This window comes from Stenella coeruleoalba (assembly GCF_951394435.1).
Source record: "Stenella coeruleoalba genome assembly, chromosome: 3".
In the NCBI taxonomy this organism is placed as follows: Eukaryota; Metazoa; Chordata; class Mammalia; order Artiodactyla; family Delphinidae; genus Stenella; species Stenella coeruleoalba.
Window position 1 is genome coordinate 146,805,863 of NC_137148.1, and position 18,700 is coordinate 146,824,562.

The 18,700-nt window shown below is 39.1% G+C and overlaps 1 protein-coding gene across 4 annotated transcripts; it reads left to right on the top strand.

Annotated features, from left to right (window-relative positions):
- The first annotated feature begins 1,059 nt into the window (after window positions 1-1,059).
- NPM1 (nucleophosmin 1) lies at window positions 1,060-16,907 on the top strand. 4 transcript variants are annotated; one of them, XM_079917166.1, is made up of 11 exons: window positions 1,061-1,229; window positions 3,283-3,362; window positions 3,854-3,973; window positions 4,305-4,398; window positions 4,957-5,063; window positions 5,163-5,230; window positions 9,661-9,718; window positions 10,073-10,156; window positions 11,005-11,106; window positions 13,233-13,307; window positions 14,896-16,546. In XM_079917166.1, the coding sequence occupies exons 1-11, from the start codon at window positions 1,172-1,174 to the stop codon at window positions 14,920-14,922; spliced, it is 873 nt and encodes a 290-aa protein (XP_079773292.1). In that variant the 5' UTR covers window positions 1,061-1,171; the 3' UTR covers window positions 14,923-16,546. The 4 variants fall into 4 exon arrangements, with proteins under 4 accessions (XP_079773290.1, XP_079773293.1, XP_079773292.1 ...); XM_079917165.1 differs by lacking the exon at window positions 14,896-16,546 and adding an exon at window positions 16,558-16,907 and having other exon boundaries at window positions 1,062-1,229; XM_079917164.1 differs by lacking the exon at window positions 14,896-16,546 and having other exon boundaries at window positions 1,060-1,229; window positions 13,233-14,874.
- Window positions 16,908-18,700: the final 1,793 nt, after the last annotated feature.

Here is an 18,700-nt window from a genome sequence, read left to right on the forward strand (position 1 = left end):
GGTTTATGCATTTCTTACAAGTCATATGCCTTCTTTACAGGTCAGAACATTCTTAGAAATCCTGAGGATTCAGAACTGCACTGCCTTAGACACTGGACCCTCATATAATCCTCTGAGCTCTTTCAGTTGGATGTTAGTATTCGACTTCGAACTGGAGAACCCTGTCTATAATCACTTCATCTGTTTGGGCACCTTCCTAGCGGTCCGTTTCCTTGTCTGCAAAGCGGGGATAGTCGTGTGTGCCTCACAGGACGTTATGTGGGGACATGTTGTGGCTATATAGCCCTGTTAAAACCTTCTGTCTGGAGAAATCACCCAGGCTTGGTTCCTGCCCTGCTCATGTGGAAGAGGCCGACTTAGTCCCCTTTTGTCCCCAAATGACATAATGAGGAAGGATTTCAACTTCGAAGATGTTTGCTCAGAAACGACAGAACGATAAAAACAGAGTTGAATAAGTCTGGCCAGCAGCTACATCTTTTCTCTCCAACAGATAATACTGCGTACGGTCCACTGTCTCTGGCACCTCAAGCTTTAACTTTGGGGAAACAATGAATTCTGCGCCCAGGCCTTCAGGCGAGTCAAAAAACCCGAAGTGGTTATGCTTGTTTGGAGGCCTGCGAGGCACGAGGAGACGGAGAAAGGTGAATCGAGCTGCTCTCTGACTCACAACCGGCTCGCCCTCCGTACCTAACACAGCTAACTGTTACCGTCGCCATTTTGCAGGGTGGGCTGCGCAGTCTCCTCTAGCAAGGCCCGCGCGCCTGAGCCAGAGAGGACGTGGAAGGCTAGAAGGCGGGGAACGCGCGCTACCGGGGATAAGCACGCGTGCGCACAGGCGGCGGCTGCGGCGGAGGGGTGGGGCCGGGGTACGAGTGCGCGTGCTCGGTGGGAGCCCGCGAAGTACCTGGAGGAGGTGGGGGACGAGGTAGAAAGGAGTGAGGTTGAAGAGCGCTTGCGCGAGAGGGCGACCGTGCGGGGAGGGGGGCTCCGGAGCACAGGCGCGGAGACGGGACTTAAGGAGGTCTCGCGAGATCTCCAGGTTGCTATATATGTGCGCAGGGAGCCCGCGTCCTTTCCCTGGTCTGATTCCGTCCTGCGTGACTGTTCCTTCGAACGGTAGTCTTTTATCTCCGTCCACTTTCTCTCCCACCGAAGTGCGTGCCACCAACCCATGGAAGATTCGATGGACATGGACATGAGCCCCCTGAGGCCCCAGAACTATCTTTTCGGTAACTGCTGGGGGGTTGGAGCGAGGCCGAGCAGGGCCTGCAGGCTTTGGTGGGGGGGGGCGGGATCCCACTGAGGCCTGGGTTAGCGAGGAAAGCTAAGCAGGCTGGAGGCCTGAGGGAGTGGGAAGCGAGCAGACGGGGTCCTGCCGCCTACAGGATGGGGACCCAGGAGGGGCGAGCCGGAAGCACGGAGGGGGGTGGGAAGGAGGGGCGGCCTGAAGGCTGAGGCGTCAGCGGTCCGAGGCCCAGGGCCTGAGGTAACGTGGAACCGACCGGCTGAGGGTTCGGCCGTTACGCGGGGCCCATGATGGAGCTCCGGGCACAATTATTTTCTGGGGTTTTGTGAGTTGGTAGGCTTCTCATTCCGGGCGGGTGCCTGAGGCTGAGCTCCGCGTTGGTGGTGTAGGAGGTTTTGTGGGTTCGTGGTGTGAGGAGGCTTGGGCCTCCTTTCTGGACGAGAGGAACAATTGAGCATGGCGTTGTCCTCAGGCCTCAGGGTCAGGAGCTCTCGACCGAGCTTCGGCCCCAGTGCCTCGGCTGGTTGCTGGGGGCAAGGGAGGTGCGACCCGGCCCGGCCCGGCGTGAGGAGGCCGCGACCGCTGGGGAGCACGTGGTTGCCACGTGGTTGGGGGAAGGAGGGGGGTGTGGGCGCTGCATCCGGGGCTCACTGGTGTCTTGTCACCCCCGAGCCTGGGGTCCTGGGGCTTCATTGAGGCTGGTGGGCCGGAAATGTTAGGTGAAGTGGTTGGTAGCTCCAGGACTCTTGGAAGTCTTTTGTTCGGTGCTTAACATCTATGCTGGTAGTTCTCATTTAGAGAATCCTCTTTCTGTTTCACCGCGTCCACCTCGCAGAGGAGGTACTGCCGCTCAGAGAACCGAAGTGGCTTAACGAAGGTTGCACTTGTAGGAAGAGACTACATCTAACCCCATGACCCTTGCCTCCAGATCTGATGCATTACAAATGATTTGGGGTGGGGGCTGGCTAGGGAGGGAGACTGGCGGAGGCCAGAATTACAATTAAACTTGTAATTCTATGCCAGGGTTTTGGAATTTCCCCCCTCGAGCACACCAAGTACCATACTAAGGGGCCTTCGTTGGTTTTTCAGTCTCACTAAACTGAATTGTTGAAGCCTTTGTGTCAGGCTTTAATTTAAAGTAAGTGCAAATCCTGCCCCAAATTAATTTTGTTTCCTTATATACTATGCTGAGATTTGTTAATTGAGCAATAACAGTTAAGCATCTATTCCAGTAACTATTAGGTGACAACTAAATGGGACTATTTAAATTAAATAAAGTTTAATTCTCATGGTATTTAAGACAATTTGCTTTTTCATGAATGGTAGTAGTAACATGCACTATGCATTAAGGCTTTTATTTCTAGCATTTTGAAAAGCTGGCGTTTCTGATCAGTTTACATCAAAATTTATATCAAAATTTTTGCGTTAACTCTTGCTATTGTAAGTATCCCTAGGATATTTCTATTGTCTTAAACATAATTTCTGAACAGAATTTAATGTACATCATTTCTGTTACTTCGAAGATGGAATGTTGACCCCTGTAATGAGTTTTAGTTCTTTTACATTTGTAGTTTTTCTGTTGTAAATGCAAGCTGTTGATGTAGGTGTTTGTGTAACCATTGTCATTTCTAAATTTGGCACCTGAGAGTTTTGGTAGGTAATTCAGCTTTAAAATAATATATATATATTTTATATATATATATATATATATATATATGGGATTTTATCAACATTGTATGTTAGGGTTGGTTTCAGTTCTAGGTTTACTAAATTTTTCATTCTGTTTCTACATGAGAATAGTAGTGTAGTTGAGCATAAAATAATGTAGTGGGAAGTGGAATTTATAAAGCTCTGTATGGATGTTATTTGCTGTTCATATTTTGTGTTCAAGAAATCCAGGAAGAGGTACTTCTGCCTTGCCTTTTGGTAGCTAGAATAGTAAAAATTAGTTCACAAGTTAACTTTTTGGTTACACACACTGAATTTTTAGTGTTATTTTTCTCCTTGTTATAGTTGAATTTTTTCTTCATTTACAGGTTGTGAACTAAAGGCCGACAAAGATTATCACTTTAAGGTGGATAATGATGAAAATGAGCACCAGTTATCTTTAAGAACGGTACTTAAACTTTTCAAAATAAACTACTTAACATTTCTTGATTTCAGTCTCTTAGTTCCTATTCGTGTGGATTAATACTTATTTTACAGCAGTATTTTTCTTTCCTTATTTATGTTCTTCGCTTCTACAGTTGTATTAAAATGCCCTTCAGGGTAGTGATAAATATAAATCTTATTTGTTCTCCACAGACACTAGCCTATAGCCTACTACTTAACTTCTAGGTGGCCAGTAAAAGGTGGTTTGTACTTAGGCGTGGGTGATGACATAAACATCTTTGTCATCAAATGCATTTTTATGTAATTGTTAAGATTTACCAAATATGAGAAATTGTCAAAGTCACATAAAACTTGAAAACAACATTGTGCTCAAGTCAGTTTCCCATCAGTGGTAATAATGAAGGTTTATAATTGTTCTGATTTTTTAAAACAACTGGTTGGGGGGGTTGTAAAATGGTGGAAACTTAAGTTGAAGTACTGTTCTTCTATTCACAGGTCAGTTTAGGGGCTGGTGCAAAGGATGAATTGCACATTGTCGAAGCAGAGGCAATGAATTATGAAGGCAGTCCAATTAAAGTAACACTGGCAACTTTGAAAATGTCTGTGCAGCCAACGGTAAGGGCACATTTACACTTTGGATTTTATGTCAAATTCTAATTCTGTTGCCTTAGGTGAGCGTCATTTAGGTTACAGGGAGATTGGGGAATTTGGTTTGGTTTTTTCCTAGTAGTCACAGCTGCATATTCTGTCACTGGTGTTGACTGATCATCGCGGTGGTAGCTGCTTGTTTATCAGAGGTGGAAAAAACAGGTTCACTGATTTGTTCATTTGGCTTATGGGTTTGCTTGTTCAGAAACATTTTTAAGTTATGAATAGATTTTATACCTAACATGTAACCATTTTTTTCCCCCACAATATTTAGTGATTTATAATTTCTTCTTTTTAGGTTTCCCTTGGGGGCTTTGAAATAACACCACCTGTGGTCTTACGGTTGAAGTGTGGTTCAGGGCCTGTGCATATTAGCGGACAGCACTTAGTAGGTGTGTTATTTTTATGTTATGATGCTTATTTTTAATGCAGTTACTTTGTTCCCAATTTGGACTTTATAAAGTATGCTTAGTTCTAGTACGGCTGTCTGTAATAGGTTCAAGTGGGAATCTAGGGGCTTCCCTGGTGGCGCAGTGGTTGAGAGTCCGCCTGCCGATGCAGGAGACACGGGTTCGTGCCCCGGTCAGGGAAGATCCCACATGCTGTGTAGCGGCTAGGCCCATGAGCCTGCGTGTCCGGAGCCTGTGCTCCACAATGGGAGAGGCCACAACAGTGAGAGGCCCGCATACCACCAAAAAAAAAAAAAAAAGAGAGAGAGAATCTAGTAATTTATAACTAGAAAAGCCTGGTGTTTTGCATGTAAAACCTAGTAATGAGTATTAGTCCACCAAATTCCTTTTAAAAAATTTTGTTTTTTTTTTATTTTTACTGTTTTTCTAATAGAATCTGAGTTTTAAAATACTCATTACTGTGTCTTATCAGTGCCCTTTTTTCTGAGTTCTTGCTGTTGGTTGAATTTTAATAGTGGCTAATAAAGAATTTTATTTTAGCTGTGGAGGAAGATGCAGAGTCAGAAGATGAAGAGGAGGAGGATGTGAAGCTCCTAAGTATATCTGGAAAGCGTTCTGCCCCTGGAAGTGGTAGCAAGGTTCCACAGGTACAGATGCAATTTACTATACATAATTTATTCTGGCCTTTAGTTTGGTAGTTTGGATTAGTACTTACTTACGAGTGTGTGTCCAATTATTTTTTTAAGAAAAAAGTAAAACTTGCTGCTGATGAAGATGAAGATGATGATGATGACGACGATGATGATGATGAAGAGTAAGTAGTGTGCCCTTAGAAACCTGACATTGTTGTATGGGGGGTTATGAAAATGATTTACCAAAATCATGATTAGTGGTTGTCAGTTTGTGTTAAATGAGCTGAGTTAAAGGATGGAATATGCAGCACTTCCCAGGTGTATTTGACTAGGTGCCTTTTTTCTGAGGAAGGTTTAGTGGACACATTACTGTATGCTAAGTCTGGTGTATTTTACGCTGAACAGTTTATAATAAATGGGTTGGGCATAAAGAGAATCTGAATAGTTCCAGCTATATTCATTTTGTAAGTTGTCACTTGAGGATTTTTTTTCCCCACAAAGGATTTTGGCATATGGTTGTCCTGGTCCTTATGAGAAAATTAGATTCTAAAAGAGAATAGGATTTTGCTGGAGAACTTAAAATTTGGTTGTAAACAAGATTTGATATGTTTGTTAAACTAGGTCAGACTATGGTAAAGTTACAAACACGCTATGGAATAAAATGCTCCTCATAATTAGTCTTTCCTATATGCAGCCATATCAGAAATTTATTAATATTGAATTTTTAATTGCTTGTCAGCTTTGTTCTTGAGTTCTCAGGTTGGTCCAATATATATTTACTGAAAACAATTGAAATGGAATCTTAAGACTCTGAGAGAACATGCACTAATTTGAAGATCAGATCTGCAAAGTAGGTTTTCAGTGACCTCAACTAGCCAAGCTGGTAGCCCTTTAAAAAGGCCTTTGAGCATGACAGTGGAAGCAGAAAATAGGAAAGAGTTGAATGCTTAAAAAATTCAGGGGGCTTCCCTGGTGGCACAGTGGTTGGGAGTCCACCTGCCAATGCAGGGGACACGGGTTCGTGCCCCTGTCTGGGAGGATCCCACATGCCGCGGAGTGGCTGGGCCCGTGAGCCATGGCCACTGAGCCTGTGCGTCTAGAGCCTATGCTCCGCAAAGGGAGAGGCCACAACAGTGAGAGGCCCGCATACCACACACACACACACACACAAAATTCAAAATTACCTGCATGTTAAACTTATAAACAAACTCAGTATAGTTGGTGTTTGTTACTACTTGAGTATGCCTGAGCTTTGGAAGATTTCCTGTCTTTAAAATGGGGATAATTCCTGATGTAGCTACAGTGTAAATAGTTTACGTTCTTGTCTTCCATGTTTTCTCTAAGCTGTCTTTTAAGTTAGGTGGTGAGGGAGGAATGAAAAATGTAGATGGTGACAAGGTCCAAATCGGTAAGTTTTCATAAAAGGGAAAAAAGGGTAGTCAGATACATGTATAAGTAGAGGCAGTTAATGGATCCCTTGAGGATAACAAGTCTTAGAAGATTCCATTGGTTAGGGGGCAATGAAAACGTTAAGAGGAGCCCCAAGGTTTGTTAGTTAAAAGTAGTTATTATGTGGAAATTGTAAGCCATAATCCAAGAAGGCTTGGAACCCACAAAATAAAAGGCAGATCAGTTGGTTCTGTTCTGGGGATGGAAGGGGTATGGTATGGGGTTGGTTGACTGCTGTTGATGTAAGCAAGAAAAGCTGAAGACCATGTAGTACATTAAAAGTTAGTATGACCAACACAACATTGTTAATCAACTATACTCCAATATAAAATAAAAAGTTAAAAAAAAAAGTTAGCATGGCTTACAGATACATCCTGGGTGGATTATTCTGGGTGGCCAGGGAGCTATGAGGGGTGACTTAGGAGGACAGTTTTTAGGGGGCCCTGAAAATGTTAGGCGTTCAAGCATGGCTGGCATGGGGCCCCCGTGGGGCCAGAGTGGCCATTCCCCAAGTGGCTCATGGTTATGGCTGGGTCCTGGGGCAGCATGGGCTGTGCTTTCTTACAAGTTCAGTGTTGTTTCCACAGGGGCCAGATCAGGTGAGGGGGTGGTGGAGAGTGTTCCGCGTTTTTCATTGAGGTGGCAATGGGATTTGCCTAGGTGCCACCCAGGAAAATATCTGTTACTTAAAAAATAAAACAAAGGGTGGTTCTCCATAAACACCCTTTTCCCCTATTTTATTAGGGAATATCCTAATAAAACTGCTTACAGTAGTGGTTTTATAGAAACCATTGTCATCTTTTTTTTAGCGTGGGGTAGCCCATGCAGGTATTGGGTGCTAGGGCCAAAATTGACAAATCACTGTTAAGAATTACTTAAAAGACGTTATATGCCTTTAAATGTATACTACATGGTATTTTATCCAGTTAACATAGCAGATTTTTTACCCCTGTATTGGAAAGAAGTGTTTCTTTGGTTGCACATGGGTGAAGTTACTCTTGTTTTTTATTTAGACTATGTAGTGTGGAAGAGAAACCATTTTGGCCAGTATATAATGTTTGGTTTGTGAAGTAATTACAATTTAAACCAATTCCACCATTTGCTGATTTGTACTTATTCGTGGACTTCTCCAGTGATTGGATTTTTTCCCCCCAGTTCCTCCATTTAGAGTGTACAGTTTGGTGCTTTATAGTGTATATGCACAGTTGTGCAGCCAATTTCAGAACATTTCATCACCTCAGAAAGAAACTATGCTATAACCCCTCATCTTCCCCAGCTCTAGTCAACCACTAATGTACTTTTTGTATTTTATAGATTTGCCTGTTTTGGATATTTCATGTAAATGGAATCATACAATATGTGCTCTTTTGTGGCTGGTTTGTTTAACTTATCACAATTTTTTTTTTTTTTTTTTTGCGGTACGAGGGCCTCTCACTGTTGTGGCCTCTCCCGTTGCAGAGCGCAGGCTCCGGATGTGCAGGCTCAGTGGCCATGGCTCACGGGCCCAGCCGCTCCGCGGCATGTGGGATCTTCCCGGACTGGGGCACGAACCCGTGTCCCCTGCATCGGCAGGCGGACTCTCAACCGCTGTGCCACCAGGGAAGCCCTATTACAGTGTTTAAGATTCATCCTTGTAGCATGTAGCAGTACTTTTACTCGTTTTGTATTATTGAACTGTAAGAACTTTTTATATATTTTGGAAACAAATCCCTTATCAGGTAGAATTTACAAACATTTTCTCCCATTCCATGGGTTGTCTTTATACTCTGTTGGTGGTCCTTTACAGAAAAACTTAAATTTCATAAAGTTTGGTTTATTTCTTTTATTGTTTTCGGTGTCAGACCTAAGAAACCATTGCCAAATCTTCAAAAAGTTTTATAGTTTCAGCTCTTACCTTTTATCCGTTTTGAATTGATTTTTGTATCTATTGTGAGGTAGGAGGCAGTTTTATTTTTTTTTTTTGATTGTGGATATCCAGTAGTCCCAGCACCATTTGTAAAAGACTTTTCCCCATTGAATGGTCTTTGCCCCCTTTTTGAAAATAGTTACCATAAATGTATATTTACTTTTGGACTCTTCAGTTCCATGTCTATCCTTCCGCCGGTGAAACATTATTCTGATTTCTGTTGCTTTGTACTTCTTATAGATTTTAGTTTGTAATTACTTAATGTGAATGCTTCACCTTTGTTCTTTTTCAAGATTGATTTTGGCTACTTTGGGTTCCTAGAGTTTCAGTGTGAGTTTTAGGATCAGTTTCTATGGAGATACCAGCTAGGATTCTTATAGGGGTTGTGTTAAATCTGTAGATTAATTTGGAGAGTTGCCACCTTAATATTTACTGGTCCATGAATTTGGAATGTTTCTATTTATTTTAATTTCTTTAAATAACTTCATTTTCAAAAATTTATTTTCAGTTGTAAAAAACATAACACCATATTTCCCATCTTAACTGTTTTTTAAGTGTGCAGTTCAGTAGCGTTAATCATAATCACATTGTTGTGTAACGTCTCAAGCTCATCTAGTTACACTGAAAACCATAACCGTTGAACAAAAAGTCCCCATTTCCACCTCTCCCCTGCCAGCCACCAGTCTACTTTTGCTTTCTATAAAGACTGATTCCTTTAGATACCTCATATAAGTGGAATCATACAGTATTTTTCTTTTTGTGACTGTTCTTTCACTTAGCATAATGTCCTTAAGGTTCATCCATGTGCTACATTTGAGGATTTCCCTAAGACTGCATATTCCCTGATATATATACGTATATGACATTTTCCCTACAATTTGTTTATGAACATTTGGGTTGCTGCTTTTTTGGGGACGGGGGGCGGGTTGGCTCACACAGAGCTGCATGCGGGATCTCTTAGTTCCCCAACCAGGGATTGAACCTGTGCCCCGCTGCAGTGGAAGTGCGGAGTCCTGACCACTGGACTGCCAGGGAATTCCCTGGGTTGCTTCTACCACTTGGTAATTGTGAATAATGTTGCAGTGAAAATGAATTTGTGTTCAAGATTGTGCTGTCAGTTCTTTTGTCAACCCACAAAAGTTTGAAAGCTCTTCATGCTTTGAATGACTAAACTTGTAGGTTCATCCACTTTCTGGATAAGCTTTCTAGATTTGTTGAGTGCATTGAATCAGTAATAAGTACTTACTTCATTTGTAGTGATGATGATGATGACTTTGATGATGAGGAAGCTGAAGAAAAAGCTCCAGTAAAGAAAGTAAGTAAGATACAGTAGTATAAGATTATCAGAAATAGCTAATAACAAAATGATGGGAATTTTTGCCATTGGCTTGTTTTGTGGTTATTGAAAATTGTCTTAGGAGAAGATGATCTCATACTTTAAATTTTTCTTGAGTAGGACTATCCTGGAAACTTTTCTAATAGTGGGGAATTACCTATTTTCTTTATATAGCCTTCTGTCTGTTTGTTAACCCTTTTGTAATCTTTTGTCGAAATGATTGTTTCTCTTAGCCTGACTGCTGCTTTTGCCATGGTTTGGGGCAGTTTTATTTGTACTAATATGTCTGTTATGTAGGGAGGGGCACTGACTAAGATTAATTTGTAATTGCAGTCTGTACGAGATACTCCAGCCAAAAATGCACAAAAATCAAACCAGAATGGAAAAGACTCAAAACCATCAACACCAAGATCAAAAGTAAGTGGTAGCATACAAATACAAGGTCCATTGAAGTAGTTAGGTTCTTCTGTGGAAGAATCTACTTTTAAAAATTTGGTAGGTCTTTGGAGAACGCCTGTAGCTGGTGTCGAAGAGCTAAGATGTGATTATTTTATTGGTAATCACTGTCGTATAGTTAGACAGTTGACCCTTGAACAACATAGGTTTAAACTGCATGGGTCCATTTATCACGGTTTTTTTTTTTTTTTGTAAATGCTACAGTACTGCATATCCACGTTTGGTTGAATCTGGATGCAGAGGAACCACAGATGTGGAGGGCCGACAAGTTATACACAGATTTTTGGCCACGTGGAGGGCTGGCGTCACCTGTTGACATTCAAGGGTCAACTGTATATTGCCGTGGCTTTCTAATGGGGGAGAAAGCCGACAGAAAGATTTTTATTGTGGTACAAACAGTTGTGTCATATAAGGGTTCTTGCTTGTTGAAAGGTATGTTTATCGCATAGTGCAGTTTCTGGTGCTGGCCGCATGTTGGGAGATTATCATTTAAATGCTATGGAATGGGCCCCAGGCATCAAGCTGCGTTAACTTTGTTGCTTCATTCTTGGGGACCTTCTGGTTTCTTTTTTTGATAATATACTTTAAGTGTAGAACTGACCTTGTGTTGAATATAAATGCAGGCTCAAACTATTTCCTATTCCTTTCTTAAGCAATAATTTAAAAATAGTTGTTGAGACACGAATTCATTTAACTCAGTTCTGGTGTATACTTGTTTTTACAAAGGACTGTAAGAATTTTGTTGAGAAAATCCAGGTAGAGTGGGTCTTAAGAGTTCTTATGATGTTAAAATTCGCCTTTTTCCCCAGGGTCAAGAATCTTTCAAAAAACAGGAAAAAACTCCTAAAACACCGAAAGGACCTAGCTCTGTAGAAGACATTAAAGCAAAAATGCAAGCAAGTATAGAAAAAGTGAGTAAAATTGTCTTCCTTGAAGGAACTAAATTGGTAATTTTACCTTTCTGGGGTTTAGAACAGGACTCTTCCTCATTTTTTATAGTTAATATACTTGCCCTTGTGTGAAATTATCTCAAAAATGAATTACTGGTTACTTACATTAATTTATAGTCTCTGTTGATTTTTTTGCATATTTGAAGTGACATATGCTTTATTTTCCATTATAAAAGGAATACAAGTAAGTTGATTGTAAGATATATTCTTACCTTAGATGTTAAAATGAGAGCATTTCCCTCACCTGTTCTGGTCATGAGATGCCACAGTACCAGCAGAGGGCGTTTGAGTCTTCTAAAATTGCAAACAGCTGGAAAAGTAGTCTTTGGCCGCTTGGTGTTGTAGTTTTTAAAAAAATTACTCGTGTTTGACTGTAGTCAGAAACATTCTCCAACAAATTGAGTCATTTCTATTTGCCATTTGCACCAAGATGTCACCAGGCAATACGTGTGATAATATCTTGAATTTTTGAGTGACTAACGTGTTTACATTTAGTCTCCTTTTGTCTTAGTGGAAATGTGTGAAAAGAGGATTAGCTTTTGTCCTACTTGCCTTGCTTGATTTGGGGTGGGGGGGATGTACTTAGTAAACTTTAGTGAACTCTGGAGTATGGAGTAATTGGTTTTAATGCCTTGAAACACATTTGAGAGAAACTTTAAAATTCTGTGAATATTCTCAGACCCCAATTACTGAGAATAAATGCGGGATGGTGAGGAAAAGTTACTGACTCCCTTTCCCTATGTTTTTTCTGTGCTCACTAGGTTCTACATGGCTTCGTAGATTTCCTTTCATTGTGCAGTTATGAGTCAGTTGGAAAACTAACATTTTAGAACCAGAATGTATTTCTTGATTTTGCTTTAGTACAACTGTAAACCTTTTAGCCTTCCTGGTATCGCTGCTTTATTTTTATCCCTTGCGTACCGTTCTAAAATGACATTTTAGATACCCCTCCCCCTAATTTTAATGTGGTCCTATCTCCTTGGTTTAATTGCAGGCGCATTGAACAATCCTGGGCACTACTGGTAAATTAAGCCCAAAGATGGGGAGAGAGGAAAAGGAGAGACAAATATAGTCCAAACTGAGTATCATCAACAATCCAGACTGAAGTCTTCTATTTTAACTCAATCCCCTTTCCTGATTTGCCACCCACCCATGCCCCCCTTCCAGGCTGGAAGCAATCTCTTGATCTCCTAAAACACTTTCTTTTGACTGCTGTGATCCAGTGAACCTTATACTTTGCTTTCTATTACTTGTGCATTTGCCTCACCTCTTTGACCATATTTTAATCACCTTTGTATCTCCCTAGCTGCTCAATAAATATTTGAATCAAATAAGAATGTATGTGACAATAATTTAAAAGTGTAAATTATAGTGAGGTTTATTTTCTAGGTGATGAGGCAGTTAAGTATCTTACACCATACCTGAAGCCTTCTTGATCCTTTTAAAATGCACAGAAGATTCAGGTTACAAGGAAAATCAAAATTTAGTTATCAAAATAGGAAACAAAAGTGAAAAAATTAGTGCGTTAAGGTAATTCCAGAGCAGAGATAAGTATAAACATTTCAAGATTTTTGAAAATATTTGGTGACATATACTTTGAAAATAATTTGGTGTTACTACTATTGTGCTTTCTTCCCTGTGTCCATAATTGAAAGGAATGGCGAAGTTTAGAGTTTAGTGAAATGTATTTGGTCCTGGGTGGTAGAGGATGGTGATAAAGCCGACTTGTTAGATAAATACAGTAGGTAGTCAAGTTGATGGTTGAGTTCCTGAAGAATCACAAGCACAGCTTATACTTCGTGTTTTTAGAGTGGCTGGGTGGGGGCAGGGAATTTGAAACTTGGACAAACCTTATTCAGTACGAGAGTACTTGTGGAAGACCTAGGTCCTAATATGTTATACAAACATGTCTTTCTAGGCCTAAAAAAGGATTTATTCAGTATTAAAATGAAGGAGTTGAAGAGACAAGGAATGAATCACAATGATCCATATAATAAACAGCACTCAAATCTTTGAGGAATTTCTCACAATCTCCCTCAAAAACAATGTTTCTATACTTACCCTTAATAATGCTTTTGTCTCAATAGGGTGGTTCCCTTCCCAAAGTGGAAGCCAAATTCATCAATTATGTGAAGAATTGTTTCCGGATGACTGACCAGGAGGTAACTGAACTTTGTTGGAGACATGATCAAATCCAAAATTTTTATTGTGACTTATTATGGCTATTTGTTTAGTCTCTTTAGGTGTTGGCTTCTTTTAAAATGTTCCTAACCACAGACAATACTTCAGATTAAATACATGGAAACTCTTAAGAATTTAGTTGGCAGAGACTGAGGAGATAACTTTTTTAGTACATTTTTCCCAGCTTTTATACAGTTGGTAAATTATCTCTTGGTTACTGAACTCAGTTTTGCTTTTGGTACTATGTTGGCTAAGGAAATGAGCTGCGGTTTTCCTTGCTGCTCCATTTGGCTACTTGGGTCAGTCTGTTCTTTGCTTTCTTGTGAGTTGGCAGAGATGATTTTCTCCATAGATGTTATGAGAAGCACATTTTGCTGAAATCAACCGAAGTGTAAAATCAGTTGAGTTAGATCTTGTATTTCTTAATGTGAAGAAGGTATTTTGTCAATAGAAGAAAATTTTTATTTTCTAAATAAATATTCTATTTATTCTAAAAATAAATTTTATTTTTACTGTCTTATTTATAGTTGCTGACTCGCAGATTGTAAAGGAAAATGTAAAAGCAGTTACACAGGGTTGCTAGGCATCATGTACATACAGGACATATTCTGTGTTTAATGGTTTTTGTCAGCGCTCCCTAAGTCTCCTGTATTCAGCTTTCTTCAATAAATTAAATTTGTTATTTAGAGATCTTTTTCTACCACAGTATTTAGTACTTAAATCACTTAAAATGGCAGCGCTATTTTTCTCAGTTTGAAACCCTTTCGGTGGTTTAATACTCTTTACTTGTTTATTGTGAATTCAGCCTGCCTTGTTGTGGTCACGAGATGACCAGTTTCAATCTTTTCGATTCTTTTCGTTGCTATTCTGTTTTTGTGTATATTTGAATCCCAAAAAGCCAGTGTAAATTATGTGAATTTTCTGCGGACATTTAGTAAACATAAAAGTCCTTTTAAAACTATGCAGTGTGTAATTGTCAATTCAGTATTGAAAATGGTAGAAAGTGAGATATATAAACCATCATCTATAACAGGTAAGCATAAGAGCTATATAATTTTTTCAGCTAATACCAAAGGAAGTGGTAAAATAAAATTTTTGATTAAGAAAAATTCAGGTGAAGATAAAGTAACTAAAGTTGCAAGGGCCTTCCAAACAGCGTAACGTCAGTCTTGCAGCTGAAAATGACTGAATTCACTGCTATCAGAAATATTTTCTGACTTAAAAACTGAAAGCTGTTTTCAAGTGCCAGGATGAAATTTCTGCAATAATAAAAAATATATCTCAGTTTAGTATTATGAAATTATCAAAACACTGAATATGTCACATTTTTATGGCATAGCTGCAGATGTAAGTAATCACAATGTGTAAAATACCTTCCCATTACTTGTGCAGTTTATCTTCTGCAAAAGAGTTGTTTATGAGGATTTGGCTAATAAAATCCAGATGGAACCTGAGAAATAATAGCAAATTTTTGCAGAAACTCTTGAATTTAAAGAGTTAATGAAAAAAACTGTACTGCCTTTTGTGGAAAGACTACAGATAAAAACCTTGCTGAATGTTTATATAAAGGTGCAAGCAGTATTTACTCGAAGTTGAAGCAAAACATGATGTATTCGAAGGTGTTTTCTGTCCCATTCAATATTCTATATAATACGTAAGTCAAGTAGCATCTGGCTTTTTTTTTTTTTTTACATTAGAGTGTCATGAAAATGTTCTTCAGTATTTGTATTCAACGTAATGATTAGTGAATGACTGATATTTGTTGACATGGTATTCAGTTCTCTTGCATTTGAAATCCAATGGCTGTGTTTAAAAACAGTATTTAAGAAAATCCTATTTATTTGAAGCACTGAAACACTTTGAAGAAAAGGCCCCCAAAGTTCTTTTAAATAATCCATTGAGTGAAACCTGCTTATTTAAATGTCTCTTCAGCAGTAGGACCACGTAAATTAAAAGAAGAGAAAAGTCATTGAAGTTCTCCATTGCTTTAAAAGAACTTGTTGAATCCTTTGAACGGTTGACAAAAACATCAAGACTGTTTTTTTTTAAGAGGCATTATTCATGAATAGGAAAAGAAACACCAACTTGAAGTAGATAATTAATACTGCACTTACATGATTGTCATTTGAAATGTTTTTTATCACTTGAAGATTTTGGCTCTTTTACATGGATGTTACTAAATACCAGCATGAGAACAAGTAGAATGAATTATATGTTGAAGAGGGATGTAGAAATTGATGAGGGATCTCTTCTTTTTGGTCATTGGACAATATTTTTTTATTTTAATTTTTATTTTTTATTATTATTTTTTTTGCGGTACGCGGGCCTCTCACTGCTGTGGTCTCTCCCGTTGCGGAGCACAGGCTCCGGACATGCAGGCTCAGCGGCCATGGCTCACGGGCCCAGCCACTCCACAGCATGTGGGATCTTCCCGGACCCGTGTCCCCTGCGTCCGCAGGCGACTCAACCACTGTGCCACCAGGGAAGACCTGGATAATATTTTAAATCATTAGACTTGAAGAATGGAAAAGCAAGTTAGTCATGGAAGATGGTGTTCTGTGTTTCAGCAAAGCAGAAGAGCTTGTCTGAGTAGCTAATATGGCAGAACATGTTAAATATATATAGTGTCTCATAATGCTAATGCTAGTATGTGTTCTCATTAATGAAATAATTTGGATGTGACCACTGTATAAACTTAAAATGTAAACAAAATATAAGACTGTAATTAAGGAATTTTATTATGCAAAATAAGGAACTGTTGAGATCCCACATCATCAGGGAAATATAACTAGAGGTAAAAAAAGATGTAACTTTGGTATATTTATATAGTTTATTTCAGATAAGTGTACTTACTTTTATGTGTGCCGTGTACAGGTGCATGTTTTTCTCTAAATCTGGCAGCCTGAAAGCAGATAACATGGAGGCAACATTGGCCTAACTGGTCTTTGTTTCCTTAACTAAATATCTAAGTTGTTAAATGTATATTAGTATAAAAGTGACTTTGCGTACAAAAATCACATGATTTTATGCCTGTATCGAAGTATTTGAAATTAAATTATGCCTAAGTATAAATTTCCTTGAAATCAGTTCTTAATTATCTAGAGTGAACCTTTTTGGTGGTAGAATGAAAAATAGATATGTTGAATTGTACAGAGACGTGGTTTAATTTATTGGTGTGTATGAAGTGTTGCGGTTTTTAACCACATTTCTTTTCTCTTTTTTTTTTTCCAGGCTATTCAAGATCTCTGGCAGTGGAGGAAGTCTCTTTAAGAAAATAGTTTAAACAGTTTGTTAAAATTTTCCGTCTTATTTCATTTCTGTAACAGTTGATATCTGGCTGTCCTTTTTATAATGCAGAGTGAGAACTTTCCCTACCGTGTCTGATAAATGTTGTCCAGGTTCCATTGCCAAGAATGTGTTGTCCAAAATGCCTGTTTAGTTTTTAAAGATGGAACTCCACCCTTTGCTTGGTTTTAAGTATGTATGGAATGTTATGATAGGACATAGTAGTAGTGGTGGTCAGACAAATGGAAATGGTGGGGAGACAAAAATATACATGTGAAATAAACTCAGTATTTTAATACAGTAGCACTGTTTCTCTTTCTGTTATCCTCTTTGTACTTTGTCAAAGAAATACGTGTACATAGTAAAAGTGTCAAATAGTATTCCAAAATCTCTAAAATAGTATCCTGCCCTACCCCTCCAAATAGTTCTGCTTCTCAGAGTTAACCAATCTATTTTTCATCAAGAGGGCTTAGTGCTTTTACCTTACCACCTCTTAATCGTTAATTATAATCAAATGTTCATCAGACCTTCTTATCCACCTATCCTAGCCTTTTCACTCCCAAAGAAAATCTGGCATGTTAAATAGCCTGCAGCAGCCTTTCTCAACCTGGGTTCTTTATCTGAACCAGAACACAAAATTATTTCTGTGACTATTTTCTTAATTTATCCAAAATAGTACATATTTGAGATCCATAGGGGAAGTTAATTTATTGCATGTGGTGGTTATGTGAGGACATTCAGGGACTAAACCTTGGGACCCCTTCATCTGTTAGACCAAGATTCAATTGCATGATGGTCAGGGCTAGATTCCTGTTCTGCTTGTTTTGCTGTGGTATATCCTCCAGTAGTTTCCCAATAGATGGGGGAAGTATTCTGATTTTTTTTTGCATACCTGAAAACATCTTGATTTTTGACATCAAATTACATGCTGCCTTGTAAGCCGAATCTTTTTCTCTGAATTTTGGGTGTGAGCTGCCTTTGTTGGCCTAGTCTATTCCATTTTTGGGTATTCTTTGTATATGACCGGTTTTTCTGAGAGCTAATTAAGATTGCTTTATTGCTGGTGTTCTGGAATTTTATGTGTCTTGTAGACTTGTTCTTGGGCCCTGGTGGACTGTGGGTCTGTTCTCCAGAGATAAAGTTCTCTGGTCTGGGCCTTTTACTGGGGAGATTTTACCCTTCTACTTAACTCCCATCCATTCTTAGGCCTTCTGTTTGATTCTCTTGGATGTTTTTCTTCATTTTTGTTTAAACTTTAGGAGAGAGACTTTATTTTCTGTCTTCAAATTTGTGTTGCTTTTATTTTTTTTAACTTCCAAATGCTCTTGCTTGGTTCTTGGGATGCAGTATGTAGAGTCTGAAGAAACTTTTTCTCATTCCTTGCATTGTTTACTTGTTTCCCTCCCGCACCAGCCTGTTTATTTTATCTTTTATATTGATTAGGAGAGTGGTACTTGTTGACTGGGCTCTAGTTTCAGATATTTTGATGGGGGTCTGCAGATTTTAAGCCTTTCTATTTCTGGGGTGGTTTTCCAGAGTAAACTAGTTTTGGAGGGTGGGGGAAAATACTGGTGCAGTACTGTCTGGTCTAATCTCAAGTTTCCAGGTGTTGGGTTCTTCTACTCATTTACATTGTGGTTTTCTTCATTGATTATTCAGTTTCTTTTCTCCAGGCCATGTCTGTCCTTGTAGCTTATCTCTTAATGTCTTTATTTTAATGGAGGCACAGTAGGAGATGGTAAATACTCAGTGTTCTCTGTTTTTATGTACTTCAGATATAGAAGATCATCTGCTTTAAATTGATAGAACAATCCCAAATCACTTAACCATCCTATACATTAATTTGAAAAGTTATTGGTGTTCAAATAATGCAAGTACATTAAAGTTGAGTCATTCATTCCCTAGATAGTGTTTTTTATTATACTGTGTGATGTAGGAGTGTGGTAATTATTAGTATTAGTCCCTTAACATGTTCAGAAGTAGAAATATACTTGCTGCATAATACTGTCTTAAACAAATAGTAAGTCTGAAATTTTTAATATTTGAGTTGCTTTGTATAGAAGTTAAACCTTAACTTTGGTTTACCTGA